At 31.9% G+C, this 19,913-nt stretch overlaps 1 protein-coding gene across 1 annotated transcript in view; it reads right to left on the reverse strand.

Moving 5' to 3' along the window:
* LOC143081016 (uncharacterized) overlaps positions 1–19,913 on the reverse strand; it is a 40,990-nt gene that overhangs the window by 6,938 nt on the left and 14,139 nt on the right. The window contains exons 13-23 of the mRNA XM_076257249.1: positions 19,260–19,419; positions 15,279–15,324; positions 12,294–12,323; positions 10,707–10,750; positions 10,056–10,236; positions 9,372–9,445; positions 8,714–8,867; positions 7,600–7,785; positions 3,668–3,847; positions 3,189–3,328; positions 1,046–1,246 (exon numbers count right to left, since the gene is read on the reverse strand). Coding sequence (XP_076113364.1) covers positions 1,046–1,246; positions 3,189–3,328; positions 3,668–3,847; positions 7,600–7,785; positions 8,714–8,867; positions 9,372–9,445; positions 10,056–10,236; positions 10,707–10,750; positions 12,294–12,323; positions 15,279–15,324; positions 19,260–19,419 — 1,396 coding nt within the window. The remainder of the gene's footprint in view (positions 1–1,045; positions 1,247–3,188; positions 3,329–3,667; positions 3,848–7,599; positions 7,786–8,713; positions 8,868–9,371; positions 9,446–10,055; positions 10,237–10,706; positions 10,751–12,293; positions 12,324–15,278; positions 15,325–19,259; positions 19,420–19,913) is intronic.

Genomic DNA, 19,913 nt, shown 5'->3' on the forward strand with positions numbered 1-19,913 from the left:
CTTATAAAAGTATTATTCATTTCTTAATGTGGCATATAAATATTTGCATATGCCCAGAGTAAATTATGTTTCCATACATGTAGATCTTTTGATTTCGATCCTTTCTTCTTCAAAATAAAAATTCACTGATGATATTGACATGTTTATTTTACATTCAACATGTTCAAGGTATCCTTGATTGTACCTGATATTCATATGATGAAGACATAATCTTTCAATCAGTTTAATTGAGGTCTGGAGCTGGCATGTCAGTTAACTGCTAGTAGTCTGTTGTTATTTATGTATTATTGTCATTTTATTTATTTTCTTTTGTTACATCTTTTGACATCAGACTCGGACTTCTCTTGAACTGAATTTTAATGTGTGTATTGTTATTCTTTTACTTTTCTACATTGGCTAGAGGTATAGGGGGAGGGTTGAGATCTCATAAACATGTTTAACCCCGCCGCAATTTTGCGCCTGTCCCAAGTCAGGAGCCTCTGGCCTTTGTTAGTCTTGTATGATTTTAAATTTTAGTTTCTTGTGTATAATTCGGAGTTTAGTATGACGTCCATTATCACTGTACTATTATGCATATTTTAGGGGCCAGCTGAAGGACACCTACGGGTGCGGGAATTCTCGCTACATTGAAGACCCATTGGTTGCCTTCGTCTGTTGTTTGCTCTATGGTCGGGTGGTTGTCGCTTTGACATATTCACCATTTCCTTTCTCAATTTTATTTTTATGTTATTCAATAGAATTATCTATTTTTCTGATTGAACATTTTCATAGTTGTAGATTTATTCAGAGTTTTGGAGACCATCATGTACAGAACTGTCATAATTTATCATTAAACTGATCAGTGAAATTTCTCATCCCACATTGCTTTTAGTTTTATTTATGCATTATTGAGACAAACTTTATGTTTGTATGAGCATAGCGAGGGAGAACATAATCATTTATCACATATATTAAGCTCCATAAGTCTCACAAATCACTTTAAGGCTCACATACATGTACATAAGTTTTATCTATCTTTAAAAGGTAGAAATCCTGTAAAACTCACCAATCACACATAGTTTTACAGACATGATTATTATCTATAAATAGTCCAGTATAATGTGCAATAACAGGTAACATAAGGGAGGAACTCTCTACAGGTAAACTCAGAAGGAATGGCTTGATCCCATGGTGGACCTCTGTCACAAAAAACTTCTCTACCTGTTTGGCACACTGTAGTTTTGTCTCTGGTTTCACCAGACAACAGCTGAAAATACACATACATATTTTTATTATATACTTAGTAGTAAATACAGATAAATTGTATGTGTAATACAATAAATGGCAAGCATGCTGTATCAGCCACCCGTGATGATATCGATATCAGCACGGTTGCAAAAGCTTTATCACACCTTTAAACTGTATGATGTCACGTCATCGATTGCAGTCACTGGCAAAGGCTTTATCGAAACCCTAATCTGTATGACGTCATGCCAAACCTATAATCTGTATGACGTCATTTCAATACTCCTTATCTGTATGACGTCTTGTCACAAAAAAACATCTACGTGAGGTATATGTATATAATAAAGTGTATATGATATGGCTTTTTCAATATCACACAACGTATCAACCCTCAACCAATATAATCCCTCGAGCAGAGCTCTTGGGATTATATTGGTGTCTCGGGTTGATACGGATGCGATATTGAAAAAGCCATATGATATTCTCTATGTATTATACAGACATAGTCGTATTCAGTCTTATCGTGCTATATTACTTATACTACAACATATGGTTACAACAGAAAGATGACTAATGACATTTTTTTAAGTTAACATGTTTCCTTTAAGAATCATCTAATGTCTAAAATACTGTAGATAAAAAATTCATACTTATGTTTGTTCAAGGTTATTGTTGTTTTTTTGACATTGTTTAACATCTCACAGCCTGAATACTACTGTTGCCCTATTTATTCACCCCTTATTTTATTGATTTTGTAATTACATTGTATCATAGATCAAATTTATTTGTTCAGTGTATGTTCATTAGTATTAACATGTCTTTTGATTGAGTTAAGCCATTTCAATTGATATTTTATTGTGTTTTTTCTATGTTGGGATGTTACAGTTTAGTTTCAGATAATGGTGAAGGTTTGTACCTATCAAAATGTTTAATCCTGCTGCATTGTTTGCACCTGTCCTATACCAGCAACCTAATGTAAAATAGTTGTCTTTTGTTTATGTAGTTCCTAAGTGTTTCTTGTTTCTCCTTTTTTATATAGATTAGACTAGATTAGATAGATTATCTGGGCCTTTTATAGCTGACTATGCGGTATGGGCTTTGCTCATTGTTGAAGGCAGTACGGTGACCTATAGTTGTTAATGTCTGTGTCATTTTGGTCTCTTGTGGACAGTTGTCTCATTGGCAATCATACCACATCTTCTTTTTTATATAGACTGTTGGTTTTCCCATTTGAATGGTTTTACTCTGGTCATTTTTGGCACACTTAATGACTTTATAGCTTGCTGTTTGGTGTGAGCCAAGGCTCTGTGTTGAAGACCAAACTTTGACCTTTAATGGTTTACTTTTACAAATTGTGACTTGGATGGAGAGTTGTCTCATTGGCACTCATATCACATCTAATATCTAAAAACAATATCATATTTCAGTGTCGTAGGCAGATTCAGACTTTTTCTTTTTCAGGGGGAAAAAAATCACGTTTTCAATTGAAAATTGAATGGCCTCTTCTGTATTGGGCTGATAAAAGAAATTGTTATTTGTTGTCAATAAAAAGTTGTCATTTCTAAGTATAACTTTAATAGAGTCATATGGTTTTCTGATAGTTTTCTGTTAATGGTGAATTCCACTTCATTCCTAGCAAAATTCAGAACCGTGCCACATCTATATCTGTCAGTCCCAAGTCAGGAATCTGTAATTCAGTGGTTGTCATTGGTGGCTGTCTGTCTTTTTTTATTATTGTTTTGTCATAAATCAGGCAGTTGCTTTTGTTTTGTTTTACATTTTGTCATAGTGAGGCCTTTTAAAGCTGGCTATACTGTATGTATTTTGTTCATTGTTGAAGTCCATAAATAGCCTATAGCTGCTTAAATCCACTTTATTTAGACTGTTAGATAGTTGTGTCATTGGCAATCATACACTATCCTTTTTTTATACTGTTTATTGAGATTTACATTAGTTGACTTTACCTGAGGTATCCTTCAAAAGGTGAGGAGAAGAGTCGTATATCTGCTCCCTGTAGTAACTCTTTGGAAATTCTAGTATTAGGGTGAGAAAAACAAAACAGTAACTTCCAGAAAGACAACAGGGTAGCTATCTGACTAAATCTCTGAAAATAAAAATTAATATTTGATTTTGACAAGACATGTATAAGGTAAAAATAATTGATCACTTTTTACTAACTTGTTAAATAAGTGTTACAAGTCTTTTTAATGGATTTTTGAAATAGGCTACTTTTGATTTCAAATATCCTGCTAATAAGTGATTATTTAATTGAATCATTGAAAGCAAATAATTCATAACATTGAATTAATTTTCAAGGGAGAGAATTTGCTATTAAATTGTTGAAAGTAATTATTTGATTAAATGGGAACAATATTTTGCTTTGGATTGTTGATGGTAATTTGCTTGATTAACTTGTTGATGAGTGAAACATTTGTGAACTAACCTGGTCATTTGGAATGTTGAAGTAACTGTGAGCTGCTATAATGGTGCTTGCAGATACCACTGATAATCTGTCAAACACTGGTCGTTGTAATAATATGTCAATGTAGGGGAGGTAACTCTGTATATTTACTGTAACACTGGAGACTATTTTGGAAATAACTCTTTTACACATGTCATGGTCCTACAAAATATTCATAATAAATAAATGCTATACATTTGTACTCATCGATAAAGAATTCACACAAATCATTTATTTAATAGACCACTTTCGAGTTCATCCGTCACCGGAAAAAACTCGTCAATTATACACGCCTTTATGACGTCATTTACCAGATCGAGGGGCTCGCCTGTATCCCTGCACTATTTACGTTCATCAAGCGTCTTAGTGATCGTCACTGTGAAGGATAAACTAGAAATAATGGTTGTTCTGTAGGTACTTATTGCCAATTCCCTAATGACAGCAGTGCTGGTTGTCAATTTTGAGAATTCAATTTGCCGAATAATTCGTACAATATAGAATTATAGTTTTCCAACCACTCGCTCAACATTGGAATGGAAGTGACGACGCCCCTAAACGCACAAATGACGGTGATAAAGGCGCGTATAATTAACGAGTTTTTTCCGGTGACGGATGAACTCGAAAGTGGTCTATAGATACAGAACGTATTGATTATAGTTCATCATAGAGGGTGGTTAAGGGATATTTTCATGCAACGTGTTTTGACATTTTCATTTCACTACAGCCATGAAAAAGGTTCTTTATTCATTGTGTTTCATGAAATCTGTAAAAAAATCAAAGTGCAAGAAATTTTTTATTGTTCGTCCATCCTGAAATAGCAATTTATTTTGCATTCTTTTGTGCAGATACCCCCCTTTACACCACTCATTATATAGTCAATAATCATTCTTCTGAAGAAGATATATAATGTAAATGATTATGATAAAGCAATTTTGTAAAGCTAACAATTTGCTCCTAAAATTCGCTTTAAATATGCATGGTCATGATGGTTACCAATGACAAACCAAGAATTATTTTCACTTTTTTAATATAACAAAGTTTAATCATTCTTCCAAGATAACACAAAAGTTTATAAACTTTCTCTCTACTAATCACTTGTAATCAAATTATTCAAAAATATTGGGTATACACTCAAACTTTGTTAACTAGAAAAGTTTGTATCAATTTCTTGAGCAAAAACATTTGTCATTGGATGTGAATGATATCCATATCACCATATCAAACATTTTTGGAGTGATTTGACAGATATCGTATTCTATAAATATATAAATTAAAACTAGTATTTTCAACTCAATTTACACTTTAATAAAATTGAGAATGGAAATGGGGAATGTGCCAAAGAGACAACAACCCGACACTAGAAAAAAACAACAGCAGAAGGTCACCAACAGGTCTTCAATGTAGCGAATACTTTAAGTAATCTAATAATTTTAATCTAAAGCTAATACATTTTTCTGGAACAATTTGCCATCAGGCATAAAACAATCTTCTTGAAACAAAGACAATAATCTATCACCTCCCAAGTTTCTGTGATAATTGAATTAGATTGTGACATACAGTAACAGATTAAAATAACAAGGGAGACAACTTATTTGCTATACTGCATCAAGGGAGATAATTTATCTGCCATGCATTAAGTGGTTTCTGTATCAAGGGAGATAACTTACCTGCCATGCATTAGGAGGTTTCTGTAACAAGGGAAGTACCTTGGGTGCTATAAACAGTTTCGTATAAAAAACTAGGGGTTATTCCCCGACTAAAAATAACCATGGTGGGAAACCCCTGTTTATTTACTCAATTGGTGAAAAAGTATCATGTTTTTTGTATTTGATTGTAAAAATTAGTTAATTAGCTTTGAATTAAAACAGGTTGAATGATTGAAATAATTTTAAAAATTATATTAACTTTACATGTTTAGAGGGGAGACAACACTGTAAACAACCTGTTTTTTTGGCAGTGAAAATTGAAAACTTATTTGCAGCCACTGTAGCTCTTTTCGGAGCAGGAAACCGTACCCTGAAACAAGATTTTTTTGAAAGGCCAGGTAAAAACCTACAAATTTCATACAGTTTTGATTATGTAAAATGTGCATGAATCATGTCTTCATGGGTGTGCACATGACCAGGTTTCAAGTTTTTTATGTTCAAATTAGACCTTTTTTCCCCCATGTTCATTGGATGGAATATTTTTAATATATTAAAAGTACACATTATTTTTATTGCATTATAAACTAGAGAACATTCTGATTCCAGTGATATCTAGTTTTATACAAGTATCTTTATTAATCAGTCCACCACTAAGGGTCACTTATGCATGGTCCCTCAAAATGTGACGTCATAGAAAAAAACTGTTGATTGCACCCTTAAAGGGACAAATATATATTATAGTGATGTTTTCGCATAGAAATGTGTACGTGAATGGAGTTAAACAATTCTGAAAAATATTGTACGGCACGTATACTTTAATTTAAAAGCATCAGTTTGGTATATTTAATGCAAATATTACAGATTTGTACATAGCAACCAGAAATAAGAAAACCAGACTCTGCGCGAATATTGAAGTTTTTTTCAACTTTTTGTGACGTCATATTTTATTCAATCTCTCATATATTTGGAACCAAAAGTTGCACATGCAAAGTGTAGATTTTTTCTACTTTGACCTGTATTTCTGATCAGTGTGACATAAATTTTAATTCATTATAATATATATTTGGTACTTTTTAAAGTCATAAAGGTACAAGTGCCATCCCTAAGAAAAGCACTATTTCCATATTTTTCTCAACTCAGCTATAACTTAGTTCACATAATACTAGGGACAAAATATATTTAAAGTAACTTTAGTCATGCTTATTTCAAAGTTTTTATTCTATTTATTCAAAAGAAACCCTATTTTATGATTTACTTTCTTTGTAAAACTGATGAAAATGAGATACAGGAAATGTTTGGAGTTTGCTGGTTAAACTGTTTGCCACTGGCCAATATGCCAGTACTACGCGACATGAAAAAAGAGCTGTATTTTCACTATTCGTGGTCACAATCCTTAAAGTCAGACATCATTTTAATCGGTATAGTGTACAGATTCAGAAAAGCTAAGAAATTTTAATATATCGCATATAAAGTTTTGCCTTAAGGGTGCTATAAACAGTTTCGTATAAAAAACTAGGGGTTATTCCCCGACTAAAAATAACCATGGTGGGAAACCCCTGTTTATTTACTCAATTGGTGAAAAAGTATCATGTTTTTTGTATTTGATTGTAAAAATTAGTTAATTAGCTTTGAATTAAAACAGGTTGAATGATTGAAATAATTTTAAAAATTATATTAACTTTACATGTTTAGAGGGGAGACAACACTGTAAACAACCTGTTTTTTTGGCAGTGAAAATTGAAAACTTATTTGCAGCCACTGTAGCTCTTTTCGGAGCAGGAAACCGTACCCTGAAACAAGATTTTTTTGAAAGGCCAGGTAAAAACCTACAAATTTCATACAGTTTTGATTATGTAAAATGTGCATGGATCATGTCTTCATGGGTGTGCACATGACCAGGTTTCAAGTTTTTTATGTTCAAATTAGACCTTTTTTCCCCCATGTTCATTGGATGGAATATTTTTAATAGATTAAAAGTACACATTATTTTTATTTCATTATAAACTAGAGAACATTCTGATTCCAGTGATATCTAGTTTTATACAAGTATCTTTATTAATCAGTCCACCACTAAGGGTCACTTATGCATGGTCCCTCAAAATGTGACGTCATAGAAAAAAACTGTTGATTGCACCCTTGTCACAATGCACTACTGTTTCCTATAACAAGGGAGGCTACTTACCTGCCATGCATTAGGAGGTTTCTGTAACAAGGGAAGTAACTTGTCACAATGCACTACTGACTCCTATAACAAGGGAGGCTACTTACCTGCCATGCATTAGGAGGTTTCTGTAACAAAGGAAGTAACTTGACACAATGCACTACTGATTCCTTTAACATGACAGAAGCAGCATATGTCAACAGGCAAGTTTTCTTTGGCAAATAAGCTTTCCATATGTTTTCTAAAATATTGATGTCATACCATCGTATCACCTCTGCTAAACATGGTAAAACCTGGAAAAAGCATCATATGGATATTTTTATGTACTGACTATGGCTTGAATATATAGTGATTTTACCACGGGTTGGCCCTTTATGACAAATATTTTACCCTGTAAAATACCCTGTAAAATATCGGCATAAAGGGACAACCCGTGGTAAAATCACGAAATATTCAAGCCCCCATTAATTATTTCGATTCTAATAGGCCAAATAAGGCAATTCTTTTTGATCAAAGTTCTCTAGGTGGAGGCAAATATTTGCCGTTGCCATAAATAAACGCACTTTAACCCTTTACTTCATGGATATTTTTTTTTTAAATACTTGATTCGCATAGGATTTTTTCAGTAAAAAAATCATCAGGTTTAAAGTGTTAATGCATTGTGAAAACTAATATTTCATCAATGAAATTCAAGTCAGATATTCTCATGAATCTCCTTTTCATATTGGATACAATTTTTTTTAAGTCTGATGCAGACATTTTGGAGACATAGCGTTTCAACTGAGGTACTACACAGGCGTCAAAAGGTGTCATTATGGAGTAAAGGGTTAAACTGAATTATTGACATGCTTAAACTATTTACAATGACGTATTTAGATAGTTTTGGCTGAATTTAAATGATAGTTTACTTATAAATCTTAAATATATAAAAAATTTTGACTTATACCACATTTTAGCATTGTTTGTTTATGTTTCCTTGTTGTGATGATTTTCGGTTTCTCAAGTGTGTATTTTCCTGTAAAATGCTTATATTCTTGCGTCAACGTTCTATGGCGTTGGGTACCTCATTCATAAAAAAGCATATGACTTGGGAGTATAATCGGAACAGCCCTGGCAATATATATTCATATTTTACCACGGGTGTATACTCAAAGTGTTTGAAGGACATCCTAGAATAACTAGTTTAGACATACATGCAAGTCCCAGTTGTTTTAGACTAACCTGTTTAGACATCCGTTTGAGTTCCCACTGATTGTCTGACATACACTGCAATGTCTGATGAAGAATTGTTATTAAGATATTGCTGAGAAAATCCACATCTACCACATGTACATCTTTTTTTAGGAGTTCTTCAATCTTAGAATTATTCTGTTGACTGTAAAAAAAGATTTTGTTTTATAAACTTCACAAAAACTACATTCACAAAATACATACGTGTTGCATCAAACTATTCAGAAGTAATTTAGCATACTCAGTGGAGTGTTGAATTAACAGATCGTTAAAAGGGAGTATTGATTGTTCTATGAAAATCAATTATCAAGACTTTTTTCAATTTCGAAATAAATATATTTGAAACATTTTTTTTTTACAAAATTTCAATTTTTCCCTTATGAGTGAATCTTATACTTGGTATCAAGTTTAAATTTTATGTTAATTTCAAGCATGATGGGTATAAAACTGTTGGTACTAAACATTTAAACCAAATCTATTTTTACTCTATACAAGCTTAACTTGGAAATTCAAAATCTGCTTAAATATTTTTTTTAATGAACCACATGTATAACTCTACTTATGCAGACAAAACTCATGATTTAGCCGTAGTCTTTTTTGTATATTTATTTATTTCAAAGTCTTAATGAAATAAATTGACAGAACTAACCTATTTTTGAGTAATTTCTCCACCTCCTCTAAAGATGTACTATGCATATAATGCTGACAATTCTTTTGATTTTTCTGTAAAAAAACCAAAAAGGTTATACAAACATTTAAGTGGGTTCTACACTGTTCTCCAAGCTCTCAAGTCAGTCTTAGTCAAGAAATATATAGGTATAATCATAAACCCTCACCAATGTATTCAATTTTAAACTGGTGTTGTCAGCTCTTTTGTGGATAAGAAGATGCATATTCGTTTGAAAAAGGTAAATAATGGCCAATCAACATGTTATTTTCTGTGCCCATGTTTTGTTTTATCTTTTTAGACCCTGTAGATTTCAATTTCTTCTGTATTTTACAATCAGTGTGATCTTTTCATTAATTATATCTTATCTAGACGAAACCTTATTTATCATCTTTTTCACTTAATCCAGTTCCTTTATTTCAGTTTATATTTCATCTATATCTAACCTTTGAATTCAATCTTTCTGGAAATTTTCTTTTCTTTTCATTTCACCTAGCTTTTACCTTATGTCTTTTGTGCACCTTTACTTTTTATTTCACCTTTAAATTACCTTTTTATTTGATCTTTCTGGCACCTGTATTTTTTATTTATTTCACCTGTAATTTAACTTTTTATTTGATCTTTCGGGCACCTGTATTTCTTTTAAAAATTTCACCCATATTGTACCTTTTTATTTGATCTTTCTAGCACCTGTATTTGCATCAGTATTGAGTATGTTGTATCAAGCTGGCTTGGTCCATTATGGAACACTTCCTCTGACCCATGATTACAAGAGGATTCTATAGGCGTACTGGACCCATTAACATTATAAGGAGATTCTAAACTCTCAGACAGGGAATGAGTATGTCTACAATGAAATAAATAAATAATTGATAGGTTTTACTTTTAAGAACAATTAATTTCTAATAAACTAATTTACGAACCCTCATTTACAATTGTCATCTACCTTTATAAGTGCTTTATAAATCTCATCTATAAATGCTGTTAATCCACTATTGTCTAAATTTAAGGACTTGCCTTTACCAAGTCAACATTATGACAGTTGTTTTCTATTTGTTTTATGTGTTTGAGATTTTGATTTTGCTATTTGATAAGGGACTTTCTGTTATGAAGTTTACTTGGTGTTCAGTATTTTTGTTATTTTACTGTTTTTATGATGTTTATATATATTTTTTTAATCTCTATTCTTCTGTTCAAACAAAACCTGAATACAACACTATTGACAAATTACATTTCTTAGGTCAAACTTTGTAAGACAAAATAAGTCAATTTTACATTTGATCTTTATTAATAAACAAATGATTTGATAAGACTGACCTATGAGACCTCTCCACTGTACCATTCTGATGCTGTGATCCATACTGGAAAAACAAGATATCATTTCTTTAATAAAATTACAGACAAAGCATAAGTATGTTCAGGTAATGACATAATTGTCATAAAGACAGACACATCTACAAGAATAAGAATAAAAGGACAAATAAAAGTCCCCAAAACACTACACAGAATATATATGGCAATGTATGGTTTTTGGTGCAACGAAGCGCAATGGAGGTCTTTTTCTTGGGCATATTTCTGTCAATAAAACAGACAATTGTAATAAGTACATGTCAACAAATCACCACATATAGAGGCCAAGGTACACAAGCAATATATGTATGTATTACTATCTTTATTTTACCTTTTTCTTCTATCAATTTCTAAAGAAGTAAAAGATTTTTATATCTTTAAAAAAACACTTAAATTAGAAAAAGTGATTGGTTATAATTTAAAGACACATGATGATACACAAATTTTCCAATGGATAAGGAATAAACTTTTTCACAAGAATCCACCAAATAGGAAATATTCTTCAAGATTATAAAACACTTATGTTTTAAATCATCTTAATTATCTGTACAGCATAAAGCAGCAAGTGAATGCAGTGAGGCACATCTATGCCATTGGAACACAAAGTGGTGAATGAAAATGCTTCAAACTAGATTCAAATTGGAGACATATCAACAATAGCATTTCATTGTTACAGCCATTCGTATTGGGTGACATGCTGATTTTACAACAAGTTTATTTCATCAACCATTAAATTTTGGCCAAAAAGTATATACTTATTCCTAGCCTAAATAAATAAGTATCAAGGTAAAAAGATTAATAATATCTTTTACATAGACTATATAGGTATGTTTTGGACTTAAACAGTGCTAAACAAAAGATCTCTGAATTAAACCAGGCCTAAAACGACAATTGCTTATAACTATTTTAGGGTATTTAGGGCAGACAGAGAGGCAGTAAACACAACTTAATTTTAGATTTACCTTACCAATCAAGTCTAATTAGACGGCTACTGACATTAACACCCAAGTTTGATTTACAGCTATTGACATTATAAAACAATTGTATTAAGAATACTGTACATAATTGAATGTAATATATCCTTTTGATTGCAATGAAGCATGCAGCATAAACCATTCATGTATCTACCAAATTTCTTGCAAGTGGTCCATTCTGTTAAGTTTTCTTCAAGAAGTTTTAATGTTTTAAGATCATTCAGGATATGAACTCATCAAGAAAAAAATATCTTTATATGCTAAATTTCAACTGAAAACAATTGTATCAGAGAGTTGATTGATTGATGGTGTTTAATGCCACTTTCAACACTTATGTCTATCTGGCATGGCAGCCAGTTTTATTGACGGAGGAAGTCTAGTGCCTTGTAAGAACCATAAGACTTTCTGCAATGAAGGGGCCTAGACTTTCTCAATCAAAGGGGATTAGACCCATTGTGACAAATTTGGTTACAATATGAATGGTTTATGCTTGAAAGACACTTTGAGAAAATATTGAGAAGTGAAGATTGAAGACTTCTTTTCTTTTCATGCCAGAAACATCCATGCATGGTAGTGTTACCTGTCTCAAACTATAAAGTCTTCTTTTGTGCTGTCAGTAGTATATAAACAGATAAGGATTATTTTTAGATACAAATTTCAAATCCATGTGGTTTTTACATAATATTACAGTTAGTTTATACAATATATTACAGTTAAAGAGTATTTTAAAAACTGTCTTTATCTAGGTTGACCTCCATTTAAGTAAATGTATAAAAAAATAAAAATGTCTTAAACTCTAATCAAAGAAAAGTAAATTGTACATATATGTGATAGGGTAAGACTGCATTGTAAGTTCCATTTATTTTTTTGATTCAAGCATCACTGATGAGTCTATATAGCTACACATTTCAACTCCATGTGGTCTTTATATAACATCATATTTGAAGAGTGGAAACGTTATTTTAGAAACTGCCTTTGGTAAAGTTTTCTTTCATAATAACATATCAATAAAAAGAAAAATTTCTAACAACCCTCAAAGTGCAGTAGGAACAGCCTACATTTGAGAGTTCAATTTACCTTATATCTCTATAAAAAAAAACATTTTAAACAATAATCCCAAGTTTTCTTACAAAGAGAAAGAGGAGATATTTTCAATACTGGTATCATATTTGGAATTGACTTAAAATTATTTATCTACTGGTAGTCTGGTACACCTTTTTTTTTAAATTCTGGATCAATGAATTGACCTATTCAACTAAACATTTTCACTTAAACTCAATCAAAAATCAAAATATCTACATATATCTAACTACAAATAATATGTTAAAAATAATCTGTGTATCGTGAAGTCTACAGATTAAATTTTTCCCCCATATATAATTACAACATATTATAAAAAATGAACTAAAATCTTAAAAACAGGGAACATGTATCTTGTATCTCGTATCCTTTCTAAAATATGACTATACACATTCTTGAAATAGATGTAAACGAGTAGGTCCGGTAAGGACTCATTTTGGCCTCAAATTTCAGTTTCATCTGACGAAAGATTTTGACCACTTTTTAAAGACTTAAGTGTCTATTTCACTTGATTTAACTAGTATAAGTGAAAGATTTTAACTGATTTAGTCATTAAAAAAGATCCGATTCAAGCTCAAATATGAAAAATCTCTCAAATATGCCAAAAAACGTCACTTTTCAGATGGTTTTTGTCAAAAATGAAAGTGGTCGCATCCGTGTTCATCCACAACCTTTATATATGTTATGTATTATCATAAAATACAACTTACATTTCAATATTAAGGATGAACACAAATGCGGCCACTTTCGTTTTACAAGGAAACCGTCTAAAATTTAACTAAAATGATAGAATTTTGAAGATTTCAGTAATTTAGCATGACTTAATGGTGCTACAACCCGATATATGTGCATTGTATTGTCAAAAACAGCCCATATTTATGTAGCAGAAGCATTCTACTGTCCAATAAATAACTAAAAGTTTACATTTTAACAATTTTGTAAAACTGTTATATTTTGGGGCCAAAAAGGGGTCTTACCGGACCTACTCCTTTATCTGAAAATAAAATAAAATCTGGCATTCAAAATATCTTTACTCGTCATTTTCTGTAAGCAATAAAATGTTTGCTTAAAAAGTCATATCTTGTTGCTTTAGAAGATTCCAGACTTAAACGAATCACATGATCACTAAAGCAGTTTTTGATGTAATTGTCATGCTTAAAGGGTTAGAAGTGAGGAGTGTACAAATATTTTTTTCCCCCACAGTTTTACACAATGATTGGCTTTCAATAACAATACAAAAGGATGACCTTTTCAATGACATCTAGTTTAAGAGATTCTAGGATCAAAGATAAATTGAAGCCATGCTTATCACTAATATCATGTGCATTCTATACAAACATGATTTTTTATTCATCTTTGTTGAATTATATTTACTGGAGATTAAATTTAAAGTTCAACTTTCCATAGGTACATGCAAAATCATTCACCTTAAAATTCTTAGACAAAAAAAATATTTCCTTAGGTATATATCATTATATATACAATTAGAAGAAACAAATTTCAAGATGAAACAAAAGCTGAGAGTAATTATATCACACTTTTTCTGCTCACAAGCAAGCAGAAATCTGAAAGCCTGTTCTCATAGGACCACAGCATGTACCAAAATTCCATTCTCAATTTTACTCATACATTTGTAAATCCATCATTCTGACAAGGCCTAATCCATACATCCTCATAGAACTGACAGCCTTGCCACAGCAGTCATGTAAACAAAGCATTAAGAAAACATCATTCTGTTAACAAGCCAAAATCTGAGAGCCTTCCCTCAAAGGAATGACAGTCCTGCCAAAGCATGCATGTACTCAAAGCATTCAATAGCTTCATCTCATTAACAAGCCAAAATCTGAGAGCCTATCATTATAATACAGACAGTCCTGCCAAAGTATGCATGAACTCAAAGCATTTAAAAAACCTCACTCTATAAACAAGCCAAAATCTGAGAGCCTGTTCGCATAGTACTGATGACAACCTTGCCACTGCATGCATGTTCTCAAGAAATTCAAAAGTGGTGTTCGTTTCAAGTACATCTTTAAATTTCAGGAAAATCTGCATACAAATACATGTTTCGGATATCAGAATGTGAGTTCTTATTTTTACATTTAATTGAAACAAGTCGCAATATTCCCATTAATAAAAATCGCGCAATAATTTCAGAATTTACAGTAAGAAAAGAAAACATTTTAAAGTGAGGCAAGGCCGTTTTGAACTATAATAACATTCTACTGTAGTTTAAAGGGACTAAGTATAAGTTTTCCAAAACAAAACTTGAAAACAAATTTTAAGAAATATATATTAAGAGAGTTTACAAGATTTTTGAGATTATGTTACCACAGGGCCAGAAAACTGATGAGAGAAATCAATTCAAACTGATGACATCATAGAGTAATCATGTATCATCCTTTTGTTGATACAAAATAAATAATACAGTGCAAAAAGGTGAAAGTAAAAACAGCAGGAGCTAAATGTAGGTGTGGACTATACTTACAAACATAGATTTTTCTGATTTAGAATACTGAAGTTTCCTTGAAATACTCTGAAAACATTCTCACAAAATTCAACTTTTTTTCTACACACTTTAAAAAAATGAAACTTACAAAAAAAAACAAGATAAAATGTATTATTTCTTTCACTGTACCTTTCTCGTTTATACTGGGATCATTAATCTATGCAGCTGACATAATATCAGACAATAACTTTTAAATACACGGAACTTTGTGCTATATGGAGTTCAATTAATTAGTATATAGGTAATTTCAGAGGCATGCATCTATCTATATGTGCTCAGAATATAAGATATTATGATTTCAGTTGAAAAAGAAAATACCACCACTGGTTTACATAAAACAATCTTCTATGAAAAAATATCCAATGAGTCCAAAATGCAAATGGTTTTACTTGGTTTGTTATAAAATAAAAACCCCAAAAAACAAGAATAAAAACAATTCATAAATTAAGTCTATCATGTTTTAATTGATTCATCAAATTATCATAAGTTATAAGATGAATCATTTTATTGTAGGTGTTTAATGCCAATTTCAGCCATCTTAGCTATTTAATGGTTGCCAGTTTCTGATACTATTGGTTGAGGAAGCCAAAGGACCTGGAGAGAGCTATGACTTGCATGAAAACTGGCAATCAAACACACATTGCCACAAGATTCAGATTCTGATTCAATATTTTATTATAGTCTCACCACATACAAACAAAAAATGAGATTGACATACATATATTTAAACCTTAAAACATTTGCATTGCATGTACCAATCTTAAAAAGATTTATGAGAGACTTTTAAGATATATTATATACATATATACATATAAACATATTTTTACACATTTATAATTAAAAAACACAATATACATTTTTACTAAATGATAGTAAAACATTTGTTTCTTTAAGAGCTAGTGAAATAAAATACTATTTCTTCTTAATTAAATATTGTTGCAGGTTTTGGCAACTATAGCAGCAACATTGTCGTTACTAAATAAAAATATAAACAAGTATGGTTTAAACTCACAACCTCAGTGCTGACAGGCTTGTGACCAATAAAGATAAAGTTGATGTGATGAACTTCTTAGACCACACAGTCAACTAGACCCTATTTAGGTTATTAGAAATTGTAAGTCAAATTTTATTCATTTGACTTTTAGCATTATATAATATAGTTTAGTGTATAAAAACTAATCTGATTCATGATGCATTAGTAGAGAAAAGAAACTTACCTCTTGACCTGCATCTATGGTGTGTGACTTATATAGCATGTGTGATCCATTGCCTGTTATACCATCACCTCTACTAGAAATGGAAATACAACTTTAGCTGCATATATAAAGACAATAAAACAAGAATGTGTCCCAAGTACACGGATGCCCCATCTATGTTCTATGTTCAGTGGACCATGAAAATGGGTTGAAATTTCTAATTTGGCATTACAATTGGAAAGATTACATCACAGGGAACATGTGTACTAAGTTTCAAGTTGATTGGACTTCAACTTCATCAAAAACTACCTTGACCAAAAACTTTAACCTGAAGCTGGACAGACAGACAGACAGACAAACAAACGAACGCACAGACAAGAAAACAGAATGCCCATAAATGGGGCATAAAAGTAATTTTAATGACAAGAAAGACTATACTCTTTTTAATCACCTAGATTAGAGCATTTCTTATACAGTGCATATTTTTGTTACAACTAATCATTTAAAGAATTAAAGAGATTAAGAAACGAACAATAACAGGATTGTAAGACTTGCAATTACTGAAGTATTATCTGAGGCTTGACTGAGTTAGACATTACAAAGGTCTTATCTGAGGCTTGACTGAGTAAGACATTACAAAAGGTCTTATCAGAGGCTTGACTGAGTTAGACATTACAAAAGGTCTTATCAGAGGCTTGACTGAGTTAGACATTACAAAAGGTCTTATCAGAGGCTTGACTGAGTTAGACATTACAAAAGGTCTTATCAGAGGCTTGACTGAGTTAGACATTACAAAAGGTCTTATCAGAGGCTTGACTGAGACATTACAAAAGGTCTTATCAGAGGCTTGACTGAGTTAGACATTACAAAAGGTCTTATCAGAGGCTTGACTGAGTTAGACATTACAAAAGGTCTTATCAGAGGCTTGACTGAGTTAGACATTACAAAAGGTCTTATCAGAGGCTTGACTGAGTTAGACATTACAAAAGGTCTTATCAGAGGCTTGACTGAGTAAGACATAACAAAAGGTTTTATCAGAGGCTTGACTGAGTTAGAAATTACAAAAGGTCTTATCAGAGGCTTGACTGAGTTAGACATTACAAAAGGTCTTATCAGAGGCTTGACTGAGTTAGACATTACAAAAGGTCTTATCAGAGGCTTGACTGAGTTAGACATTACAAAAGGTCTTATCAGAGGCTTGACTGAGTTAGACATTACAAAAGGTCTTATCAGAGGCTTGACTGAGTTAGACATTACAAAAGGTCTTATCAGAGGCTTGACTGAGTTAGACATTACAAAAGGTCTTATCAGAGGCTTGACTGAGTTAGACATTACAAAAGGTCTTTTCAGAGGCTTGACTGAGTTAGACATTACAAAAGGTCTTATCAGAGGCTTGACTGAGTAAGACATAACAAAAGGTCTTATCAGAGGCTTGACTGAGTTAGACATTACAAAAGGTCTTATCAGAGGCTTGACTGAGTTAGACATTACAAAAGGTCTTATCAGAGGCTTGACTGAGTTAGACATTACAAAAGGTCTTATCAGAGGCTTGACTAAGTTAGACATAACAAAAGGTCTTATCAGAGGCTTGACTGAGTTTAACATTACAAAAGGTCTTATCAGAGGCTTGACTGAGTTAGACATTACAAAAGGTCTTATCAGAGGCTTGACTGAGTTAGACATTACAAAAGGTCTTATCAGAGGCTTGACTGAGTTAGACATTACAAAAGGTCTTATCAGAGGCTTGACTGAGTTAGACATTACAAAAGGTCTTATCAGAGGCTTGACTGAGTAAGACATAACAAAAGGTCTTATCAGAGGCTTGACTGAGTTAGACATTACAAAAGGTCTTATCAGAGGCTTGACTGAGTTAGACATTACAAAAGGTCTTATCAGAGGCTTGACTGAGTTAGACATTACAAAAGGTCTTATCAGAGGCTTGACTAAGTTAGACATAACAAAAGGTCTTATCAGAGGCTTGACTGAGTTTAACATTACAAAAGGTCTTATCAGAGGCTTGACTGAGTTAGACATTACAAAAGGTCTTATCAGAGGCTTGACTGAGTTAGACATTACAAAAGGTCTTATCAGAGGCTTGACTGAGTTAGGCATTACAAAAGGTCTTATCTGAGTGTCTGATACTGCCATTTGGGTCATATAGCTCCAAACATTTCTGCATATTTATACATCCATGTCTTTTAAATGTTTAAATTTATACATCCATGTCTTTTAAATGTTTAAATTTATACATCCATGTCTTTTAAATGATTAGGTTTGATAATTCCGAATGAATATAAATCAAGAAATGCTCTTCTGACACACACACATTTTTTTCAGTCATAAGTTGCTCTTTTCCCATCTTTATAACTTTTAAAAACATGACTTAGAAAAAAGAAGGGCATAAAAAGGGACATGTGCACAAGTTTGGATGAGATTAGTCCATAGCAATCATGGGATATTAACAAACAACAAAACAATTTATCATCAAAGAAAATTTGCCCTTGATCTTGATGTTCTATGTCAAAATGCTATATGGCCACAATGTGTATGTCAGATCAATTGAAAACAAAACAAAAATAATGGAGGTTTGTTCTGTACATAAGACTGACTTAACCCCACCCCATTTTGTTTGTCATACTTTCTGGAACATGTGTGGTTTTTTTTGTGTTCGTCTTCTTTTGGACCTATAATTCTTTTTTGGAATTTGTGTTGGTCAACGGAAATCTTCTACTTTATATGATAAGCAATGTAAATTAAAAGTTACCCATCAGCCTCTATTTCGGTAGTTTGATACTTTTCAATATACCCTGCACCTGCAGGACCAAATGTATAAAGCCAGTGGTTTTTCAACAGATACTTCAAAATCAACTCATAAGCAAACAGTCTCCCTTCTCTACTTTCCCAAGCTTGTAACAAGGGTAAACCTAAAAATATATAAAAATGTAGAGAAAACATGCTTACCTCACTAACTTCCCATGATTTTTTACAGAAATAAAACTCAAATACATGTACAATCAATGCAAAGCTTACTTCTCTACACTTTATAGCTCATAACTGTGATCATATTTAAGTTGGAAAATCCTTCAAAAATATAGTAGAGCAAAGTTAATATAAGAAAGAAAAGAATTAATACATCCATATAGGTTTATAGAAAAAATTGCTGTAAGATTTTCTTTCCATATACAAGATATTATACAAACACATAATTAATATTATTCATGTTCCCTTGTTTCATTTGTTTGTATTTTTTGTTGTTATTGAGAGTGCTTTTGAAATGAAATCTCGTATTATGTAAATGAAATCTCTTATTATGTTAAGAACTTAAAGACTTGATTTATAGTGTGTCTTTCTATGTTGTGATGTTACACTATTGTTTCAGATAAGGGTGAAGGTTGGTACCTATTAAAACTTTGAACCC

Source organism: Mytilus galloprovincialis, chromosome 6, assembly GCF_965363235.1.
Source record: "Mytilus galloprovincialis chromosome 6, xbMytGall1.hap1.1, whole genome shotgun sequence".
Taxonomy (NCBI): Eukaryota; Metazoa; Mollusca; class Bivalvia; order Mytilida; family Mytilidae; genus Mytilus; species Mytilus galloprovincialis.